The sequence below is a fragment of the Crocodylus siamensis genome, chromosome 3, assembly GCF_052110815.1.
Source record: "Crocodylus siamensis isolate JL-2025a chromosome 3, ASM5211081v1, whole genome shotgun sequence".
Taxonomy (NCBI): domain Eukaryota; kingdom Metazoa; phylum Chordata; order Crocodylia; family Crocodylidae; genus Crocodylus; species Crocodylus siamensis.
In genome coordinates this window covers 140429062-140451739 of record NC_143397.1, presented here as the reverse complement: position 1 = coordinate 140451739, position 22678 = coordinate 140429062, and the positions used below count along the sequence as shown (strand labels likewise).

Below are 22678 nucleotides of genomic sequence, written 5' to 3'. Positions count from 1 at the left end.
TGCCTTAGCTTTGAAAGAACACCTCTATAGGACCTCCTGCAGATAAAGAAGCAAACCAGCAGGTTTGTGCCAGAGAACCGCCACGCCAACACTCTGGCCTTGCCTCATGCCGTTCCCTGGCAGAGCGGCACTTCCCAGTCTGGCTCTGCTCTTTTTGCAGTCGACCAGGAGATGTTCAGCCAAACCGCAGCTGGCAAACAACAGCAGCACACCGCCAACCTGGCCTGGCCAGCTGTGCCTAGCAGTGCCCTTCCAAGACCAGACCACACCTCGCTGTGTAGGATCTGCAGTGGACAACATGGTGGCCGCTGTCTGATCTCAAGACACTTCGGTTCCTCTGGGGACTATTTCTGTCCCCACTGGACAGGGGGAGTGGAAATGACCTTCCAATGTAATCAGTGCTTGTGACACTGGCAATAGACGGGCCTTGGAGATTGCACCTTCCACCCCCACAGAGGGTAAAAATGTGTGGCACCTTCTCAAACACAAGGGAGGGGGTTGCCCTTTCCTAGCATGCCAAGCAGGCACATGCTTGCAGGTTGCACTGCCTGGCTCCGCCCCTCATGGGTCCCCAAGACCTGGGAAGCCTACCCACACCCCAGGCACCAGGTGCCAGTAGAGGGCAACAGTGGGGCCGTGAACTGAAGGTAGGGAGCATGCGCAGTTCTCTCCCCTAGGGGGCGCTGCGCCCCTCTGGCTGCGCGCGCAGCTCCACGTGCCTTCCAAGGGGGGGTGCCCCGCGCCTGCGCGCCTCACTTCGAAGGACAGACAATGGGCGATGGAAGCGAGGTTGGGAGAAGGAGAGGGGCGGGAGTGACGATTTGGAGGCGGAGCTGAGCGTGCGTGCGGCGTGCTCGGCACTCGATTGGCCGCCCTGAGAAGCGCCAGCTACGCGCAGGGCACCGCCGCCGCTGTGCGCGCGAGACTGAGGGACCGCGCGCGAGGAGGGGGCGGGGGAGGGAGCGAGCGAGCGAGCCCGGGGGGAGAGCTGCGCAGCTGCGGTGCGCACGGGCTCCGCCGCCAGCAGCAGGAGCGGCGGCACCACTAGGACTACCGCCTCCCTCCTCCCGCTCCCGCTCCCGACCGGGGGGCCGGGGCAGCGCTCCGCGGGCACCAACTGCTGCAAAGTCCCCGCGACCCCCCCGGCGGCTCGTGGCGGGCGCCCAGCATGGCCTCCGAGGAACTCTACGAGGTAACCGCCCCTCCCCCCCACACCGAGCCGGGCGGAAATGAGAGCGCGAGGCGCTGCCCCCCCCCCCGCGCCCCCCGAACCCAACGGCCGCGGGGGGCGCTGTCATTGGCCGGGGCCAAAGCGAGGCTCCGGGGCGGAGGGAGGGGCGTCCCGCGCGGGCCCCCGGCTTCCTCAGGGGAGGGGGGGGCGCCACGAGGAGGCGGCGGCGGCGCACAAAGATGTCCGCTGGGCCCGGGGCGGCCCCACCCCCACCCCTGGAGCGTGCGTGTGTCCCCCAGCACCGCGGTGGGGCCGGGGCTGAGGGACAGCTCCTCAGTCTGCTGCCCAGCAAACTTCTCGCCACTTCCGTGGAAGTTTGTAACCGGCTTCCTGCTCTCCCCCTCCTTCAGGAGGGTTTCCAGGCAGCACCAGCCCCCCTGCGTTTGGGCTGCCCCCGCCTTGCCTTTTGGTTTTGCTTGGTGGTCCTTAGAAAGTGGCCGGGAATGAGAGGAAGTTCCCGGGGATTGGTTTTCTTTTCTTTTTGTGGTGGTGACTTCCAGCCGCTCCGGCTGGCCCCTCTGTGACTGGAGAGCCTGGGCAGGGGATAATTCTAGCTCTTCGTTTTTCTGTCACCTTTCTGTTTCTGAGGTGCTGCGGATGCCTGAGCTCTTGTTGGAAAGTTTGCAGGGCTTAAGAAAGGCATAAGCTGTAAGATGGCTGTCTGGTCTTGTCAAGTTTTGTCTGGAGGAGAAGTTGGCAGACCTGATTGGGGGCGGGGGGGGAGTCCTCTGAAGGGCGTTTAGTAAAGGGGAGCATCGATGGCAAAAGGTGGTGGATGCATTCGTAGGTCACTGGGATCCTTAATCTGCACCCCTGTTGAGCAGATATTTTTATATCTTCTTGAGTTTTCTTTTGTTTGGGTTTGTTTTTATTTTGTTTTTTGGGGGGGGGTTGGTAAGGAAGGTCCCTTATTTTCCTGCGCCTTCATCAGTCAAGACAGTGATCAAGACTTATTGAGTGTGGTCCCATCTCTGTTTTTCTTTCTTGGGTCTCTGTTATCTGAGAATCATTGTTACACCGATTTCCAGAGTTAAATGTGCCTGTGTCGAAATATCTAAAAACAGGAGCATATTTTGGAAATTTTATGTTAACTGGGGTTGAAATGAAGGTAAGTTTCCTTCTCTGCAAAAGTTTTGTCCATTCAGCAGCTGTATGTAGAAGGATTTCCTTTGCTCTTGTTGCTGAGGTTAGAAACTCTGGAGAGAGGGTGCATAATTGTAGGTCAAGAATTGCAGTTGGAAAACAGACAATTGGAAAGACTCTGGAAGAATTACCCTCTTGAAGAGCCTATGGATCGTGTGTGGGTTTTTTTCCTCATGGGTTCTTGCTGACTGTTTTAATGTCCACTAATTGTTCAACACAGTGCATCTTGAGAAGATCTGAAACATTTATTGAGAAGCATCATCTTTTTTTTTTCCCCCCTCTGTGGTTTTGAAGGAGTCCTTGTCCATGAAAGTCTTTATTGATTTTTTTCCCCCCCCCCACACAAGTGACAAAACAGCTAGTGAGGTAGATGAACTGGAGAAACTTGGACAGGACAAGTGAAAAGGAAGAAGAAAGATTTCCTCTTATTTTCTGCCAAATTCATCCACCTAAAAAGAAATTGAAGCATGTTTCCTTAAACCTCCCAGTATAAGTTTGTGTGAGCAGCATATCTATTGGTGATTTTTTTGTTTGAGTTAGTGGAGGGAATTATGAATCCCAAGTTATCTGGATTGATCCGTTGAAAACACTGTCTGAGGTGAATTTTTTTGTTTCAGCCCTTCTGGTTAGCCTCTGCAATGATGGCTGGGATTGAATGATGAAATATGGAGGTCTTCCTGATACAACTACTTGGTAATGGTAGTTCAGAAGCAATAAACATCAGTCTGATATGTAGTGGGCTGTCCCTCCAAAGATGCTGCAATGAGTGTTGGACGACTTGTGCTGGAAATGATTCAGAATTTTTTTGTGGCTCCTGAAGATTGTTATCCTTTGGATACAAAGTGTTTCCATTTTGCCTATCCACATTTCTGTTATAGTTGGTGATACATATGTCCCCATGCATGAATTTCTTATAGGTTTGCTTATATCAATACATGCTGTTGGGTTTTATGTGGGAGCAACTGAAACCAAGCTTTTATGAATTCAACCAGTATATAGCGTTCCTGCTTTTTGCCTTGTCATTGTTCATGAATCTAATCATGAGGTGACTTGAAATCTATCAAGTCACTTTTTTTCAGATATTGCAGTCAGTGCTTCCATAATTTTGACATCTTTCTAAAGTAGAAAAAAATATTTGATAGTCCTTTTTGTAAAATTATTAATAGTCTGGATTTTGTATTCTGAAAATGTATGATTTTACTTCAGGAGATGGTGTTTTTTGTGTTAATGTGAAAAATCTACATAGATTTAATGGAATGACAAGTTGCTCATTGCAAGTGTAATTGGCTGACATTCCTTAGTTTTATGCAGGGGGTCAGACTAAATCATCTAATATAGGTCCCTTTGGGTATTAATATCTATGAAAATTACAAATGAGATAGATATATATATAGATATATCTAGATATAGTATTTAGTCTTGGGTCTAAATGTGCTTGTGTTACAGAGGGCTACTGTTCAGTTTCTTTGCGTATTTCTGAAATAACCCTCTATTTAAAAATTTTCCAGGCTGAATTTCTCTTGGATGTTGTATAGGATTTACTCACTTAAAGATTCTGGCTTATTTCACAGCAGTGGTAGATCTGGCACAGCTAAAGTTGTGTTACAGATTTCAGTTTAAATGGGGTCTTAAACCTTTATTTTGTGTCTTAAAAAAACCAAAACAAACCTTCACCCAAGTGGCAAAAATTAATACACACTATATATAAACTTAGAATACTATTGAAAGTTCTGTACTTCGATGGAAAATGAATTATAGAGATGAGGCTCCCTCATCTACCATTTTTTTGAACTGGACTTGTGTAGCTTTTATTGGACCTCTGTAGCAGAAAGTCTAAAATACTCTGGTGTTTTACAATTATTCAGCTACAATGACAAATTTATGTGAAATTGTGAACCAGGCAAACTTTAATTAGACAACAAATGTGCTATCGCATGAGCATTGCCTCTCTTGCAAGTGGTAATAAAAATACAAAGTCAAGGAGGAAGCGGGGGAAGAGAGGAAGAGACTTGATTACCTACTCCTCTGCTGTCCAACATGACTAGGGGGTTCAAATTTTGCCTCTAAGAGTTATTTTAATTATCATGCAATTCACTACCCTTATTGTTGAGGGAAGAGTTGCTGGAAATAACCATGCTTGCCTTCACACCTTCTGCCCCTCCCCCCACCTCCCAGTTAAAAGCAAAAAATTAGAGTTTAGTAGAAAGCTTTTGCAAAATCACATCACGGTAGGAGCAGAGCCCTTTAATGTGACAAACCTACTTTTTTACACTTCTTCCTGTTGAATGCCTAAACCTGTTTTGATCACGTCCTAATCTTTGCCAGAACTGTGGACAGGATCTAGATTTTCTGCACTCCCCCGCCTTGCTACAATGGACTAGCAATTAGCTGTTCAGGCCACTATGAAAGTATGTGGAACCCTCTTCCTTTGACTGGTCTAGAAAAGAACTAGCAATTACTTCTGCAACTCAAATAACTAGGCCTAAGCTAAGGATGCTAATGTTGAGGCATTTAACCCTGTCCCTTTTGTTTGTCTAGAATGTATAGTTGCACTTGTTTTGCAAATGAAAAGATTGATCACTGTACTTAAACCAGTTTACAGACTAACAGTTTTTATGTGTTCCGTCAAAATGTATCTGTCATGTTCTTCATGTCTGTCATATTTTGCTTGTGTAACCCACAATCGTGTGAGAGAGATAAATGCCATCCCATCCATGCCTCATCCATAAAGGACATGAGTATATGATAGCTTTTGATTAGTCTGGTTGTTTAGCACAGGCAATGCAAATATTGTGCTTTTTATCTTGAAGTAGTTGGTCCAAGCCCTGATTTTGTTGAAGATGATGCTATGAGCCTCTTAAAGATTATCTATAAGGTTCCTATGGCTGATGGGTAATGTCCTCAGTGAGCATGGGTGTTTTTTTCGTACTTACTTTTGGTAACTTTTAAATAAGGGTAAAATGTTGTGCACAAAGAAATAGAGGCATGTTATAGCCTCTTCTCCTACAGAAAGATTGCCATAGACAGGAACAGCCTCAACATTCCAGTTTCTTTCTCTGATTCCCAGGCAGGTGGAGCCCCACTTCTCCCTGAATTTGGACATCTACCCATGGAGGTACACCAAAGCTACATTCAAAACATATTAGTGATAATGCAGATAAAGGTCCATCTCCAAGGAATACCCAAAGCACAATATAAGCATCAAACCTATCAAATTTGTGTTTAAAAGAGAACCTTAGCTGTGACCTCAACAATGTTAAGAGACAATGACTTTGTAAATGTGCACTGGTCAGTGTGCTCATCTGCTGCATATAACCAACATAAAAGCATGTGAGGTTGATTTATGTACTGCTTTTCAGTATTTGTTGGAGATGGAAGTGGAAGCCTTATATGGAGTATTTTACCAACACTGGTAAGCATTAAAGAGAGGGAAAGGAAAATACAGGTCTTTCCCCATATTTTACTTGTGTACTTTAAAGATTTTTGGATGGATGGATATCCTGTCTCTAAATGTAGTTTTTGTTTTGTCCATCCCTAGTATTAATGATGAATGTCTTACCTAAATTTTGTACATGCTTTATCTCTAAAATGTAATTCGTTTTGGTGATTATTTGTCAATACCATCAGAAAATACTAAGTTTTGTATATTTTACAGTCAAATGTAGCTTCCACTGCCATAAATCTTCCATCTAGTCTTGGTTTCAATTAACTTTTCTTTACTATTAACACAATTTGATAATCTTTGAAATGGACATTATTTATCTATTCATTGAACTACTAATAGAAAAAGAAAACAAATGTAAGATTCACCTAGAGTCAGTATGCTATGAAGAGTAAATTTATTGTTGTGATATAGATTTGCATGTCTTTGAGGTGCTTTCCTATAGAACTTTGGCAGTAGAAGTTTATAAATGTGAATATATTCATGAATATGTGAAGGTAGATGCTGATGAAAACCATTCTTTTAGCCATATATGGGTTTCTGCTTTTTAATGCTTTTATAACCACTTTATTAGTAAAATATGAAAGTAAGTTTTATATTTTTCTCAGTATCGTAAACTATCTGCTTCTTCTATTAAATAATATTATAATTATCAATTTGTGATGCTTTGATAATGGCTTGTACATTTTTAAAAACATTGTGTATAAGAGAATGTTGAAATGAGCTAGAGATTGCCAGGGTTTTCCGTGCAGCAAAGCTATGTTGTCATAAGGTGGTGTGTGTTTTTTTTGTTTTTTTTTCTTGTGGAGAAAGCTAAGGCATGTGCTTAAGGGGCCTTAACTGCACCTGTAGTCTGTCCCTTAACTGAAAGTTTCAAATCATTTTAAAGAAATAAAAAATATAGAATCTTTTTCCAAACTTAGTTTCAGATTCCCTGCTTCTGTGATGTTTTTTTTTTAGATGACTTGCGAATTTATCCCAACAAAGTGAATTTTTCTAATTTTTTTGGTGTGCTTCATCAGTTATATTAAAAGGTTATGTTCAATGATGACAGTTTTTATGAATTACTCATGTGGTGGAATATTTCATATTTGACTTCAGTAGGGAATCTCATGATTTAAAGTCGCATAAAATATGCCTCTTATAAGAGCTGTTGTTTTGCTAAGCAAATTTTTTTCATATGAATTGTTAATAAATCTATTGACTTGTTCACTGAGCTAAAATGTAACAACAAGCACCCATCCCTCAATATTATAGAGTAACAAGGTAGCTAGATGTTCAACAGTCTGTGGTTTGAGAGTCTCTTTATGATGTGTGGCTCTGTTATGATGAGTTAATGCATAGGAATGGCACCTTATGAACAAATATGATGCATGTCAGGGGTGGGCAAAATGGTGGATCCAGCTGGTGGCCAAACTACATTTCCCAGCACCTCCTGCTCTCATCACTGCAGCTGGTTTCCATGGATACCCCAGTAGCAGTGGGGCCAAGGCTTCCATGAAGACCGGCCCTAGCAATTCTGGCAGAGTGCATGGTTGCCCAGGGTGCTGCTCTGGGGCCAGGGCTGGGCTCTTGCAGTGATCACGGCATGGTTCAGAGCTAGGGCAGAGCTGTGATCTAATGCCTGTTATGCCCCTGCCTGTGCTGTTACAACCATAAGATCCCAGCCCTGGTGTGGCTCTGCATCCATGCACGCTGGGACTGGTCTCTCTGGAAACCCTGGCCCCGTGCTGTCATGGCCCCACTGCTACTGGGATCTCTATGGAAACTAGCTGCAGCAACATGGGCAGGGGCTGCTGGGAAATGGAGTCTGCCATGGGCCTCATCTGGTCCATGGGCTGGACTTTGCTTGCCCTAACGTACATGTATTGAACAGAGCAAGCAACTGTTAGTGGTAGATACAGTTTTTCTTTCTGTTTAGCTGTACAAAGTCAAAACAGCTGTAGGAGACTAAACAGAATTCTCCTCTGGCCTGCTCATCAGAATGATTAACTATGCACTATCTGCTGTACCAGATTCTATTGTTGATTCATCCGTGCAGACATAGTCCAGCAAACATGGTGTGGCTTTGTCACCCTCTGGTGGCTAGACTACCTATACAGGTTTGAGTCGGCCTCTAAAACACTAGACCTAGAATTCTGGCTCTGTAGAAGTAATCAGGAGTTTTGACTCTCTTTACTACCAGGATTGTTTGCTTGTTTCTTAAACTCAAGTAGTAGAGGCTCCTGCTAGTAGATGTCTGCATCCCATATTTATTCCTTGCATGGGACTCGCTCAGAATCTTACCAGCTCAATTCTGCTGAAGACCAGCCTAACTGTGGACAGAATTAACCAGACAAATTTTTAATGTATATTTGTGGTGTTAGCACATGGACTCTATGAAATGCAATTTAATTCTCAGATTAGTGGTTAATGTTGCAGGGCAGGCATTTAAAAGTATAGCCTTTTAAACTGAATGCCAACAAATTTGAACATCAAAGCTCTTTAAATACAATAACTCTAAACTCCATTATGTTGCTTTTAGAATTATTTTTCATAACAATCTCATATTTCAGCTAAAATATTCTAAAGTTATCATTGGGAGTGCAATGATAAAGATTTTCTTGGCCAAAACCAATGGCCAATTATTTACCAGCCATATCGGCTGATATTGATCCAATAACAGATTTACAGGAATGCAGCCCAGCATCTTGGAGAGCAGCATCCTGCTGGTAAGTCTGTGGGAGGGAAAGGGTGTGGAGAGCTGATTGAGGCCCCCATGGTGAGGGAGGGAAAGTGGCAGGCACTACCCAGCCAGGGTGATGAATGCAACCTTGGGGCCGGGACAGAGCTGCAGGTGGCAGGAGGATGCTGAGGAGTGGGGGACAGCTCCCTGTTGCTATGCAATACATCCCCAGGGGAGTCTTGGGGAGGCATATGCCCCCCAGATTTGTGATGGTGGGCTGGCTGCTGTGGGCTGGGAGCTGCGCCAGCCTCTTCCTGGTGCTGGGGGCACTGGGCCAGGGTTATTCTCTGAGCATGCAGGGTAGGCAGCGGTGCTGGGGGGTGTCATTATAGCCACCCCAAAATTCCCTGTAGCCACCCCTCCCAATGCTGACACTGCTTGCCCTGAGCACAGCCTCGGCCCAGCCCTGCTGTTGGGAAGAGGCTGGCGCAGCCCCTGGCCCTAAGCCTGCAGCAGGCAGTCTGCCTTCACCCCACACACAAATCAAGGAGGCATATGCCCCCATGCCTCCCCAGGAAGTGTGCGCAGTGGCTGGGAACTGTGTTCCCCATGAGCTCCCCAGATAAGCTCCTCCCTGGCCCCAGGATTGCATTCACTGCCTTGGCTGGGCAGTGTCTGACCCTGTCCCATTCCCTTACCATGGGGGCCTTGATGTGTCCCCTACCATGCTCCTTTCCTCCCCTCCCTGTCCATAGACTTACCAGATTGGCACTGCTCTCCAAGCCGCTGGGCTGCATTCCTGGCCACGTGCGTGATGTGGCCGCACGCGTGTGGCATTTATTGGTGATGTTATCGGATACACTGGCCAAAAAAAGTTAATTGCTGATGATGTCAATTTTCCTTTTATCTGTGCTGATCTGATATATGACTGATATAACAGTACACCTCTAGTTATCATTGGACATTAGTTCTATACTTAACACTTATTAGAAGAATATTGATCAAATGGAACAGTTTAAGTAAGGAATGTTATGGAAACATTTCTGAGTTGCAGCCATTGCACTGGATCTCCATTGATGAACCAAGTTAAAATATTGAGCCATAGTTTAATGTTTAAAAAAGGTTCTGGGTATATTTTTGATCAAGATAGTGGAAAATAGAACAAAGCAAAAGCATCCCCTCACTAATCCAGTTGTAATGGATAATGCTTGAGATTAGCAGTATAGACGCTGAATACTTGTATATCTTGCAACTGAGACAAGTTTAGTATGTGCAATACATGCAGCAAAATAAGATGTAACTCCCTGCTTTGTATGGGCACAGTTGTGGTACAGAAAATGCAAATCTCGATCAAGAAGTAAAAGAAAAGGAACTTGTAGGTACAATAAAGCAAATAGATAATGAATTTTAGGAACTATTGCTAAGCAGTTGAAACTGCCTGTCACTCTATCAGATAATAATAAATTGTACTAGACTCTTTGTGTTTCAGTAGCTTAGGCTTTTTTACCCTAGAAAGATAAATAGAAAACTAGCCCAATTTGTTTAGCTCTCTTGTTCCTTTAAAAGTAAATCATGTTTTTACTACACAGATGCCAGAATATGTAATGTTTTGATGGACTAGTACAAGGGTTTTTTTTCCAAGGCCAGTACATTTATTCAAGTGTACATTTTGAATTATGGATAAGGAAATATAAGTTTTATTTTGTAACATTAGACACACACTGCTAAGTGTTGATATTCAAAAGAAAAAAATAGATTTAATGGTACGATTCAGTCATTTGAATAAGCAGTTCATGTTGTGTGGTCTTTTATTTTAAAAAGTACTGTTTAAAACCTTTTGAATTATTGTTACACAAAAACACTTCTATCCCTACTGACTCTGTTTCCTACAACTGAAGGAATAACTTAATAGCAGACTTCTCTGGAGTATAAAACAAGTTACGTGACAAAATTGCACTTACTCAACAGTAGATTTGTTGTGATGCATGTCAAATCAGGAAATTTAAAGTTAAAGTTTTAATGCCTACTAGTGCATGTGTATATGTAATATATATGTGCTTGTGTCCAGGGTGCTTAAAGATGGAATTATAGGGTATGCATGAATGTCCTGCTCTTGTCTGCTTGTTTCATTTGTTTATTATTACAATACTGTATTTACTAGAATAGAAGACAACTCTGAATATAAGATTCCCCATAATTAGATTTTCTACATGTAAAATGTATAAATCTGTTAGTTTTCCAGATGTAGAATCTAATTATTGGAGGGTTGTCTTGAATTCATCCCCTTCCCACTGCTACAGCAGATAAAATAGTGTGTGTGGGGGGGGTCAGGTTGTCCCCTTGGCTTTGTCTCCTACCTCCCCACTCATTTCTTCCTTCTGCAGCCTTTGTGTCTCCTCACCCCCCCCCAGCCTATGTTCAGGTTCTGCTTCCTCCCCAAGCACCCTGCACATGACGGTAAGGGGAGGGGAAGGGGCAGAGAGGAAGTGCATCAGTTGCCTGTTTCTCCCATCTCTTCACACCCCCCATTTGAAAATTTGAAATGCAAGGGATCAAAAAAAGTGGCTAAAGAAAAAAACTAAGATAAATACCATATATACCTGTAGACTTAATAGGTCTAGACCTGATGCAGGTTAACTTGTTGCAAACTGCTGCAAACTTCATCACAGGAACTCCATAAACACAGTTTTGAACACCATTTCTGTAGCTACGTATACATAGGACAAACTATATAACAGTCCAGAGCCAAAAGGCTCATGACTTATCATAAAGTTAATTGGGGTGGGCCCCAGCAGAAGCATAGAAAATTAGGTTTGGAAAGGACCTTAGGAGGTCATCTAGTCCAATTCTGTGCTCAAAGCAGGACTGTTCCTAACTAGATAATTCCAGCCAAACCTTTGTCTAGCCAGGTCTTAAAATCCTCCAAGGTTAGAGATCCCACCGCCACTCTGGGTAACCCATTGCAGCGTTTTCCTACTCTCATAGTACAAAAATTCTTCCTAATGTCTAACCTAAACTTGTTCTGATGTCTAACCAACTTGAGACTTGCTTCATGTTTTGTAATCTGCCTCCACTGTGAATAGTCTAACTCCATCTTCTTTTGAATTCCTCTTCAGATAGTAGAAGGCTGTTTTTTAAATCCCGCCCCCGTCTCCTCTTTTCTAGACTAAGTAAGCCCAGTTCCTGCATATGTTATGTCCCCTAGACCCCTCACATTTTTGTTGCCGTCTGCTAGACTCGCTTAATTCATTGACATCCTTTCTGTAGCGGTGGGCCAAAACTGAACACACTACTCCAGATGTGGCTTCACCAGCTCTGAATAGAGGGGAATAATTATTTCCCTTGACCTGCTGGCAACACTCCACTGATGTAGCCTTGTATACCATTAGCCTTCTTTGCAATAAGGGCACACTGTTAGCTTGTTTTTAGCTTCTTGTCCACTGTAACCCCCAGGTCCATTTTTGTAGAGCTGGTGCCCAGGCATTCACGCTGCTGGTGCATGGGCTTGTTCTGTCCTAAGTGCAGGACTTTGTACTCATCCTTATTGAACCTCATGAGATTTTCAGCTGCAGGACTGATTCCTGAGACACTCCACTTGATACTGGCTGTCAACTAGACATTGAGCCATTGATTACTACTCTCTGAGCTTGATGCTTCAGCCAGTTTTCTGTCCACCTTACAGTCCTATTCATCCAGCCTATATGTCCTTAGCTTGCTTGTGAGAATGCTGTGGGAGACTGTATCAACTTGCTAAAGTCAAAATACATCACATCCACTGGTCTCTGCATCCACAGAGCCAGTCATCTCATCACAGAAGGCAGTCAGGTTGGTCAGGCATGACTTGCCCTTGATGAATCCATGCTGACTGTTCCTAATCTCTTTCTTTTCCAAGTGCTTAGAAATGGGTTCCTTGAAGATCTCCCTGATTCTTCCAGGGACTAAGGTGAGGCTGACCAGTCTGTAGTTCTGTGTATCCTCCTTTTTCCTTTTCTTAAAGATGGGCGTGATATAATCACCATGAGTTTTCAAATGTAATGACTAATGGCTGTTCAGTCTCATCAGCCAACTCCCTCAACACCTTTGGGTGCATCCCATCCAGCCCCAAGGACTTATATAGTCCAGCTTTTCTAAATTATTCACAACCTGTTCTTTCACCACTGTTGGCTGTGTCTCTCTTCTCCAGACTATGCTGCCAGTTGCAGTAGTCTGGGAGCTGACCTTGCCAATGAAGGCAGAGAAGACACTGAGCACTTCAGCTTTTTCTGCATCCTCTGTCACAAGGTTGCCTCCCCCATTCAGTAAGGGACTCACACTTTCACTGATTCTGCACCTACTGACATGCTTGTAGAAACCTGTCTTGTTACCCTTCACACTCCTTGCTAGCTGCAACTCCACTTGCACTTTGGCCTTCCTGACTTCATACCTGCATGCCCAAGCAGTGCTCTTATACTCCTCCTAAGCCAAGCTGGTTTTCTGCCATACTTGCTGGTCTTCCTGAACATTGGGATGGTTTGTTCCTGCAGTCTCAGGCTTCTTTTAAAGTACAGCCAGCCTCCTGGACTCTTCTCCCCCTCAGACTGGCTTCTCAGGGTTCCTGCCCATGAGTTCCCTGAGTGAGTCAAAAAGTCTGTTTTGCTCTCCATCCTTCCTTTCCTCAGGATCCTGAACTCAGTCATCTTGTGGTCACTCTTGCCCAAGTTGCCTTCCACTACTATGTTCCCCACCAATTCTTCCCTGTTTGTGAGCAGCAGGTCAAGAAGAGCACAGTCCCTAGTTGGCTACTCCAGCACCTGCACCAGGAAGTTGTCCCCAACACTTCAAAAACTTCCTGGATTGCCTGCGCATTGCTGTATTGCCCTCCCAGAAGATGTCAGGATGATTGAAGTCCCCCATGAGAACCAAGGCTTGTGATTGGGAAACTTCTGCTAGCTGGTTGAAGAAGGCCTCATCTACCACTTCCTAGTGGTCTGGTGTATAGCAGACACCCACTACAACATCACCCATGTTGCTCTCCCTTCTAACAACCCAGAGACTTTCAACAGGCCTGTCTCCAGTTTCATACTAGAGCTCTGAGCAATCATGTGGCTCTTTTACATAAAATGTAACTCCGTCCTTTCCTTTTCTTCCTTACCTGTCAACAGCATTTCAAGTCATGGTGATTCCACAAAACAGCTCTGCTCAGTATGTGTGTGTATTCTAGATACGACTCCCGAAGGACTCGTGCTAATTAGTGTCCCAGTGATGGGTGGAACCAGGTGTTTTTGCCATTGCCCCAGGACTCTACAAAAATGTATATGCAGGGCTGCCTGGTCTGTTTCTACCCTGTAAGGGGCAAGCCCACGTTAATCATATACAACAAGCTGAGAGGGGGAGCAACAGAACCTCTCAGCATGCAGCAGTTAGGAGATATTTGCCAGATACTCATGGTTTGTGAAGAAACAGGGATCGTTGGGAATGGGAAAGAAAGGCACAGATTAGGTGTGCGTATGAAGAGGAAATGAAAATGTATTCATTATAATAGCTCTCTCATAACAGAGAGAATCTGTGCTGAAGGGGACTGAACGCAATGAGCGCTCTCTTATTCAGATGAACTGTACTAAACTATTCTTGTAGTTACCCATCAGCACTGAAAGCCTGATATGTACCTTAAAGACAGAGAAAGGGATTAACAGAGTGTTGGGTGATTTGAGTTTCTTGTGCCAGAACCCTGATGCATGCACAGGTATATGGGTGGTGGCCAAGCTCAGCATGAGCAAGAGTGCCTGTCTTGCCCTGGATGAGCTCAGGGACCTGGAGTTCCTGGGGGTCTCTGTTCCCTGTGAAGGGGTCAGGATCCTTGGGATAGATTTCGACCCTGAGCTGAGCAGCAGGACAGCATGGGAGAAGACAGAGGCAAAGGTAAAGCAGAAACTGGGGCTGTGCACATGCACTCCCTCTCTATGGGGGGCGAGGGTCAGCACCTCATGCTTGTGAAGGTGTTGTTGTTATCGATGCTTCTGTACACTGCACTGGTTCCCCTCCCCCTCTTTTGAGCGTGTTGCCCACAGGATCCAGAGGGCTGTGTCCATTTTCTTCTAGGGCTGCAGATGGGAAAAGGTTGCCCAGAAGACATTGGACACGGACAAGAGGGCCAGGGGTATGCCAGGCGTCCTCCTGTTCTTGTGGGTTAAGTATACAAGCCTGATCTGCAAACTGGTGATGGACACAGAATATGAAACCGCTCGCCTCATGAGATACTTTGCAGGACATGTCCTGAGACACTGGGGGATATTCACCCTGACCAACCGTGGATCATGGGCTCACTGTAGTTCTGTGAGACCCTGGACTAGTGCTGCAGTGTGTACAGCCTGCAGAGCACAGGCCCAGTGGCCGTGAGAAACCACAGGAAGATCCAGGAGATGGTGAGACTAAGGAACACCATGTTGCCTGTGGACCTGTTCCCAGGTGCCGCGTGCCAAGCCATGTGGAAGCATGTTGAACACGAGGATCTACATAAAGATCGCAAGGACCTGAACTGGCTCATAGCCCACCAAGCTCTACCAGTGAGGGCCCGGAGACATAGAGAGGGGCAGTTGGAGAGACCCAGTAGCCTATGGCTTAACTGCCACGGAGCCACAGAGACGATCGACCACCTCCTCTGGCTCTGCACCTGCACCAAAGAGTTATGGAAAAGGGTGAAGCAGCTCTGCAAAGCAGTGACCAGCGTCAGCCAGCTAACCAGAGAAGTGGCGCCATATGGGCACCTTGCCAAACACATGGGGAACCCATCACCCCATTTTGATCAGTTTGCGTCCTGTGTCAGGAGCGCCCTGTGGAAGGCCAGGAACCTCCTATTGTATAGGCAAACGGATGTAGAAATAGTAGGCTGTGTGAAAATGGCATTGAGTGAACTCCACATCTGCTACCAGAAATCGGTAGTGGAGGATGGAGAGGACGCGGCCAAAGCCACCTGGCACAGAGACGTGGCACAGGATCATCCAACGTCTCCAGAGCCGAAAAGGTTGTGGTGGCAGCGAAGAAGAGGAAGGGACAAGTGGAACTGAGGATAGTGACAGCAGCAGCAGGTTCTCCAGTGGGAGGTAGGGCAACAATGATGGAAATGACACTTGAACTAAGTATGTAGCCCCTCAAGCAGGGTGGGGATGGAAGGGAAGTATTGCTTAGTCTGAGGGACCAGGGTTTGCTTGTTTGTTTTGTGTGTGTTGCGCACGATGAGGATATTGTAACAGGTTCAGGTTGGCAGCAGGCCTCTACAGGTGTGCAGGTGCGGTTTTTGTAATGAGTGAAGGTTTTTTTCTCTTGTGGTGTGATACTAGGAGTATGTGTATGTATATAATTTTTTTTTACTAAAAAAAGTTACCCATCAGCATTGAAAACCTCATTTGTGCCTTAAAGGCAGAGAAAGGGATTAACAGAGTGTTGGGTGTAAGGAGTAGAGAAGGCAGACCCAAAACTCAAAACAGTGGCAGTGGTGGCAAGTAAGCATGAGGTGGAAAAAGAATTGAAAAGTGGAAATGATGATCTGGAGATTTGTCTACGTTCAAACTAAGGTGGAGAAGAAAGGAGACAGCAGTATAAATGGCGGAGGCAGCAATGACAAAAGTGATGACTCCAGAAGGAAGACAAAAAGTAGAGGATAATGGGAGCAGCAGAAAAAGGTACATTGAGGGAGAAGCAGAGTACAGTGGGATCATGATGGCAGGCTCACCCAGCAGGAGTGGCATGGTGGGGAAACATGGGAGAGGCACTGAGAGAAGCTAGAGAGGAGTGGAGGCTGCAGTTAAAGGCAACATTAACCGGCAATGGGAGGCAGATGGGATCGACGATGAACAGATGTAATTTCCTGGTAAAGATAACATTTGAGATTTTGGAGGTGTAGGCGGAGCATATCGCCAGCTTGATTGTTTTCTGGAGCCAAAAGACTTGGGAGTTGACTTACTGGAATGGAGAAGAGTATAAGAACTTTTGGAAGAAATATGCAGAGAAACATGGGAGGGAGGGATAAAGTAAATAACAGGGAAAAAGTCAAGCAGAAGAGTGATTATAGTTCAAGTGTACATGAATTTACAAGAGGCAGGAGACATTGGAAGATGGATGGAAAAGTCTGTCCAAAGGGTCATGTCAGTAGAGAATGTAAGGGACAAATGTATGATATCTAGATGGGGTCCTGAAGGGCCCAAGTAGTGTTACAAGCAGACAAGTGGAGCCAAGGTGGGTTTCTGCATCTCCCATCGGATTGGGACACACCAGCATTTTGTAATCTACCACAGGCAAATGAAACAGTGCAGCAAATGCAAAAAAGATAGGTCACTTTTCTGCATACTGCCCCCTCACAGTGTGCTGCAGATACAAAGAGATGAGGAATAAGGCCCTACCTGATTCAAAGCAGAAGTGGGCTGCACTGTGGCTCTCTTTAATCTTGCAGGTTCCCCCATGTGTCCCCCTCCCCGTCACTGATTGGTGCAGGGGCCTGCCTTGTGGCTCACTCCTGATAGGCAGGGAAGCAAAAAATGTGGTCTTAAACATGGCAACCTTTCTGCCTCCTGCTGGCCAGCAGCAAGCAGCGGGGAGGCAAAAATGGTGATATTTTTAAAACTGGTTTTCACTTCTCTACTGATCAGGATTGAGATGTAAGTGAGGCCCCTCCACCAATCAGTAGCAGGGGGTTGCATGGGAGAACCTGCAAGATTAAAGGAGCTGCAGCGCAGCCCACTTCTGCCATGAATTTGGTAGAGCCCTAGGCATAGAGCAGCAGAGTGCTAGGATGCCCTAAAATGCAGTATTTGTAAGGGAGAGGGACGATTGTATCATAGGTGCCCCAAAGCCTTTGCAAGTATAGTCAGACCCCCTGAGGAACAGCAAAGCACGGAGGAGAGGAGGAGTTGGACACTTGTAGAAATGGGGGAAGAAACCCTGCAGGAAAGTGGAACAGAGAAGGAAGGGGGCAGAAATCCTGTGTTTGAGGTAGCACAGGAGGAGATAGGCAGAATGGAAAGGAAAGCAGGAACAGAAAACAAGTCAGACATGGAGGTGAGGGCGGGGTGGGAAGAAGACACGCTACAAAAAAACAAAAGTGGAGGTGGAGCAAGAGAGAACAGAGAGAGATAAGCCAGGGGCTGAAGACCAGGAGGAAGAAACCTGATGATAAGGAAGGTGAGTTGGAGGAAGAGCTGGAGAACAGTTTTCTGTTACTAATGCCTCTGTATGCCAGCCTGGAGTGGGGACAAGAAGGTGGGAAGTGGTAAGGAGGTGGGAATATGCAAGCCTTCCTACATGTGAAAATGATCCAGAAGCTTGCAAAGGCTACAGGAATGTGAGTGAAGAAGGGAAAGGTCAACCACCTCAAGCAATAGCACAAATGAGTCTTAAATAGGGACCATCCTGGTGGTCAGGGAAAAATGAGAACAAAGCAGCAGAGGTAGCAATATTATTCAAGAACCCAGAGTTTAGAGCAAAGCAGATAGTAGTCATCAGTGGCAGATTGCAACAAATGATACTATCAGTCAGGGGAACAAAATTAGACATTTTCAATGTATGTGCACTGAAGAGGGAGGGAAGGAATGCACTGCTTAGAAAGCTAGGAGTTTACATGGTCGGAGGAAGACCATGCATAATAGCGGAAGATTTCAATTGTATAATTGAAATGAGCGGCAGAATGGAAAGGGGGAAATGGAGCTTTAGACAGCTCATCCAGACTGTTAACAAATATAATTAAAAAAAAAGTTGCTAAGAGGTGTGTGGGTAGAGAAGAAAGTTTTCACTAGTGGAAAGAAACACTCAAGAATTGACTCTGTGCTTCTATCAAAAGTAGAAATAAGGAAGAAAAAAACTATGGCTTTTAGAGATCATCAGATGCTGATGGTGGAAAATGTGTCTTGGTAAGAGCTGCATGAGAGGGAAGGGACTGTGAAAGTTAAATGTCAGCTGTTACAAAATGAAGGGTTATATCAAGCATACATGAGGCAGTCCGAGGGGTGGGGATCACTGAAGAAATATTTCGGGAGTACCAAAGAATGGTGGATGATGATGAAGAAGAGGACAGGAGAATTCTTCAGGAAGGAAGGCTGAATGCTTAGAGAAAAGAAAGAAAGAGCTAAGCCACGAAGAAAGATGCAGGAGCTGCTAAAGGAAGCCACAGAATGAAGACTGGTACAAGAAAAGCTAGAACAGGGGCAGGCAATAATTTCGGCTGGAGAGCTGCTTAATGAGGTTTGAGCTTTTGAGGGCCACATTGGTAGCCCAGCCCCCTGACAGTTGCCTTGTCCCCTGGTCATCATCTTGGGACCCAAACTCCCTCCCCTTGCCCCCAGATTTGGCCTGCAGACCATATTCTGCCTACCTTTGGGCTAGAAGAAACAAGATGAGTTAGAAACCTGGTTTAAAAGAAAGACTAGAGAAAATGTTTTTAGCACAAGGACTTTGTGTGGGAGAAAATGAAGAGTGGTCCCAATATTTTTATACTGAGAATGAAGGCAGCAAAAGGAGAATTTAAAGCAGTACAGAAAGAAGTTTGTGCCTGGGTGGGAAAGCAGGGGGAGGTGTTGGAGGTGATGAGAAGATTTTTTAAGAACAGCTTTACCAAAAGAAGTAGACAGGAAGAAGATGAATTTTTTTTTTGGAAGAGATTGAAGAGGAGGAGGAAGCAAAGAAGATGGAAGAAGTAGAAGACTGTTTAAAAACCTTTTAAAAGAGGGAAATCACCAGGAACAGATGACTGACTGCCTATGACATTTTACAAGAAGTTTTGGGCATGGGTAGGGAAGGATATAGTGGAAGTATCTGAAGAAATAATGGAAACAGGAGATGCAGGGAAAGATTTTACAAGAGGCATTGTGATCTTATTCTTCAAAAAAGAGAAGAAGGAACTCCTGAAAAATTGGGGACTGATTATGTGCTCCTTAATATGGACTATAAGTTAATGGCTAAGACACTGAGGATGAGGAAAAACTGCAGAAGATAATACATGAAGACCAAGTATGCACATACCAGGTAGAACAGGAGTGTGTGAAATGGTGGATCCACCCAGCAGCCAGACTCCATTTCCTAGCACCTCGCAGTAGTGCTGTGACAGCACAGAGCTAGGGTTTCCATGGAGATCAGCCCCAACAGTGCTGGCAGGGTATATGGCTGTGAGGGGAGGGGCTCTGTGGCCCATGGTAAGGTCTTCCTGTGGGGACAGCATGGTTCAAAGCTGGTGCAGAGCTATGATTCCCTGCCTGCGGTGTGCAGGCAGTGGATCACTGGGGTGTTCCTGGGGTGTGTAGTCAGTTCTGGACCACAGTGTGACCACCGCAATATCCCAGCCCTGGAGCAGCTCCCTGCCCAGCTGTATGCCTTGCCAGCACAGCTGGAACTGGTTTCTATGGAAACCCTGGCCCCACACTGTCATGGCATTGCTGCTGCTAGAGTCTCTGTGGAAACTGGGCACAGCAACACAGGTAGGGGCTGCTGAGGAATGGAGTCTGCCACTAGCCCAATGTGGACAGGACTTTGCCTGCCCCACGGTAAAAGGATCGCCAAACTATCAGAGTGATCAGAGATGCTGTCCCACATCCGAGAGAGGAAAACAAAACATAGTTATAGCAAATCTAGATTTAGAAAAAATATATGACACAGTGGGTCATGACCAAATATTCAAGGTGCTAGGAAAAATGGGGTTTACAGAGATATTTATATGTTGGATAAGGTTATTGTATAGAGAAGTAGAGTCAAGTCCAAATTAACAGGCACCTAAGTGGGGCCTTTAAAATCCATACATTGGTGAGACAGGGATGTTCCTTGTCACTACTACTGTTTGTGTGTGTGATGGGAGCCATTAGCACAAAGAATAAGAAAAGACAAGGTCATTAGTGGGGTAAAGATACCGTTAGGGGGTGAGGTGAAATGTGTACTATACATGGGTGATATAAATATAGTAGTTAAAAATAGACTTTCATTGGAAAAGGTGCTAAAACATACATCAGAGTATGGAAAAGCTATGGAGGAACTAAAATAGGTCAAAAAGCATGATAATGGGAGTGGGGAATTGGAGGGAGTTGCAGAAGTTGAGCCTGCAAATGAGAGAGAAATCGGAGTGCTACGGATCCTGATGGGCGCCAAAGGGAAAGATGGTACAACATGGGAAAAGTTGATAGCAAGGCTACAGCCAGTCCTTTAGTTATGGTCCAGAAGGACACTGTCTTTTGCCAGAATAGTGACAACGTTTAAAGCTGTGCGACTGCCAATTATTCTGTATATGGGAATTGTATTCCCACTGATGTGGCACAGAGAGCAAACATACAGAGGGGAATATGTGTGTTTTTTCTGAAATGCCAAAGGACAGAGGCTGGATAGAGCTGAACTGTACAAAGCAAGAGAAATGGTGGGATGGAGATTGCCAGACTTGGGATTGTTCGTCTATGAGAAATATGTAAGTGCAATATGCAAGGCGGTAACAGAGGGAGAGGGGAAAACGCCACATATCTCCCAATTTCATGCAGCTGCAGTTTTGAGGAAATGAGTGCATCGGACCTCTTTGAAGAGTGTGTGGGCATGGCAGCCACTGATTCATTACATCAGGATGGAAGGATTCATGCAGAGGCAAAAAAGGGAAGGTAGGGCTGGAGGTCCTGAAGGGTCATAACAAATTGAAAGCGGTAAGGTGGAGACACAGGTTGGTGCCAGTGGGAAATTTCACAGAAAGACAAGTGAAGATGTGGGGAGCGGTGGCGGATAAACAACTAAAAGGTGAATGTGCTAACCTAGCATGGATGATTGTAAAAAAATATCTTGCTGGTGAGAGAAGTGCAAAACAGATGGGGCTTGACAAGCTCATCAAGGTGCCTGAGGAAGAGCTGTGGGACATGTTTTAGGAGTGTACATAAATGCCAAGCAGGCGTGGGAAAGGAATATCACCAAAATAAATCTATCATTAGTGCAGGAGCTGGTACTATATGGACTAATACCAAAGGGATCGGAAGAAGTGTTATTAAGGACTTCCTTCACTTGCATTAGAACTAGTTTTTGGAAAGTAGGAAACCTGGATGTTTAAGGGGCTGGCTTTCACTGAAAAATAGTGTCTGAAGCTGGGGCTCCATGAACTGAAATACTACATTGATCGGGAAAATGAAAGGATTGGAGAGGAAGAGGTGGAGAAGTGGAGGAAAAAGGACTGGACACACTTCTTTCATTAAATGAACAGAGAAGACTGATGGGAGAGTCAGAATTTCGGGTGGTTACTGAGGTAACCTTTTTTTCATGGGGTTCTGTACAAAGAAAGAGGTTTCTTTAAGGGTGGTTTTTTGTGGGAAGTTGATGTAGTTTTAAGGGTTTAATATACTGTATGTAGCTGTATATTTTTGCGATGTAGTTTTGTTACTATGAAGTCTTGGTAAAACAAGAATGCTCAATATTGTAGTTTTGTAAGTGTAGAGTGATAATTGTGTGTTTTGGTTTTTTTTAATAAAAATTTTTAAATAGATAAATAAGTAAAAAGGTTCCCTTCAGTTTGTTTACCCAATATAGGTCAGGTGTTTTATGGGCATGCTCATAGAATCATAGAAAGTTAGGGTTGGAAGGGACCTCGGGAGGTCATTTAGCCCAACCCCCTGCTCAAAGCAGGACCATCCCCAACTAGTTCATCCCAGCCAAGGCTTTGTCTAGCCAGATTTTGAAAACCTCCAAGGATGGAGATTCTGCCACCTCTCTGGGTGACCTGTTTCAGTGTTTAACTACCCTCCTAGTGAGAGAATTCTTCCTAATATCTAACTTAAACTTCCCTTGCTGCAACTTGAGACCCTTGCCCCTTGTTCTGTCGTCTGCCACCACTAAGAACAGTCTAGGTCCATCCTCTTTTGAACCCCACTTCAGGTAGTTGAAGGCTGTTATTGGGTCCCCTTTCATCTGGGACTCTATTATTCTCTGAGCCTGATACTCCAGCCAGTTTTCTATCCACCTTACAGTCCATTCATCCAACCCATACTTCCTTAGCTTGCCTCCAAGAATGTTGTAGGAGACCAGATTAAAAGCTTGCTAAAATCAAAGTATATCACATCCACTGTTCACACCCCATCTACAGAGCCAGTCATCTCATCATGGAAGGCAGTCAGGTTGATCAGGCGTAATTTGCCCTTGGTGAATCCGTGCTGACTGTTCCTAATCACCTTTTTCTCTTCCAAATGCTTAAAAATGAATTCCTTGAGGATCTGCTCCATGATTT

At 45.0% G+C, this 22678-nt stretch overlaps 1 protein-coding gene across 2 annotated transcripts in view; it reads left to right on the top strand.

Annotated features, from left to right (window-relative positions):
* The first annotated feature begins 793 nt into the window (after positions 1–793).
* CDYL (chromodomain Y like) overlaps positions 794–22678 on the top strand; it is a 165994-nt gene continuing 144109 nt past the window's right edge. The window contains exons 1-2 of one of the 2 annotated variants that reach the window (XM_090039348.1): positions 794–1192; positions 5442–5489. In XM_090039348.1, coding sequence (XP_089895474.1) covers positions 1169–1192; positions 5442–5489 — 72 coding nt within the window. In that variant the 5' untranslated portion in view covers positions 794–1168. The remainder of the gene's footprint in view (positions 1193–5441; positions 5490–22678) is intronic. The other variant, XM_090039349.1, reaches the window with a different exon arrangement.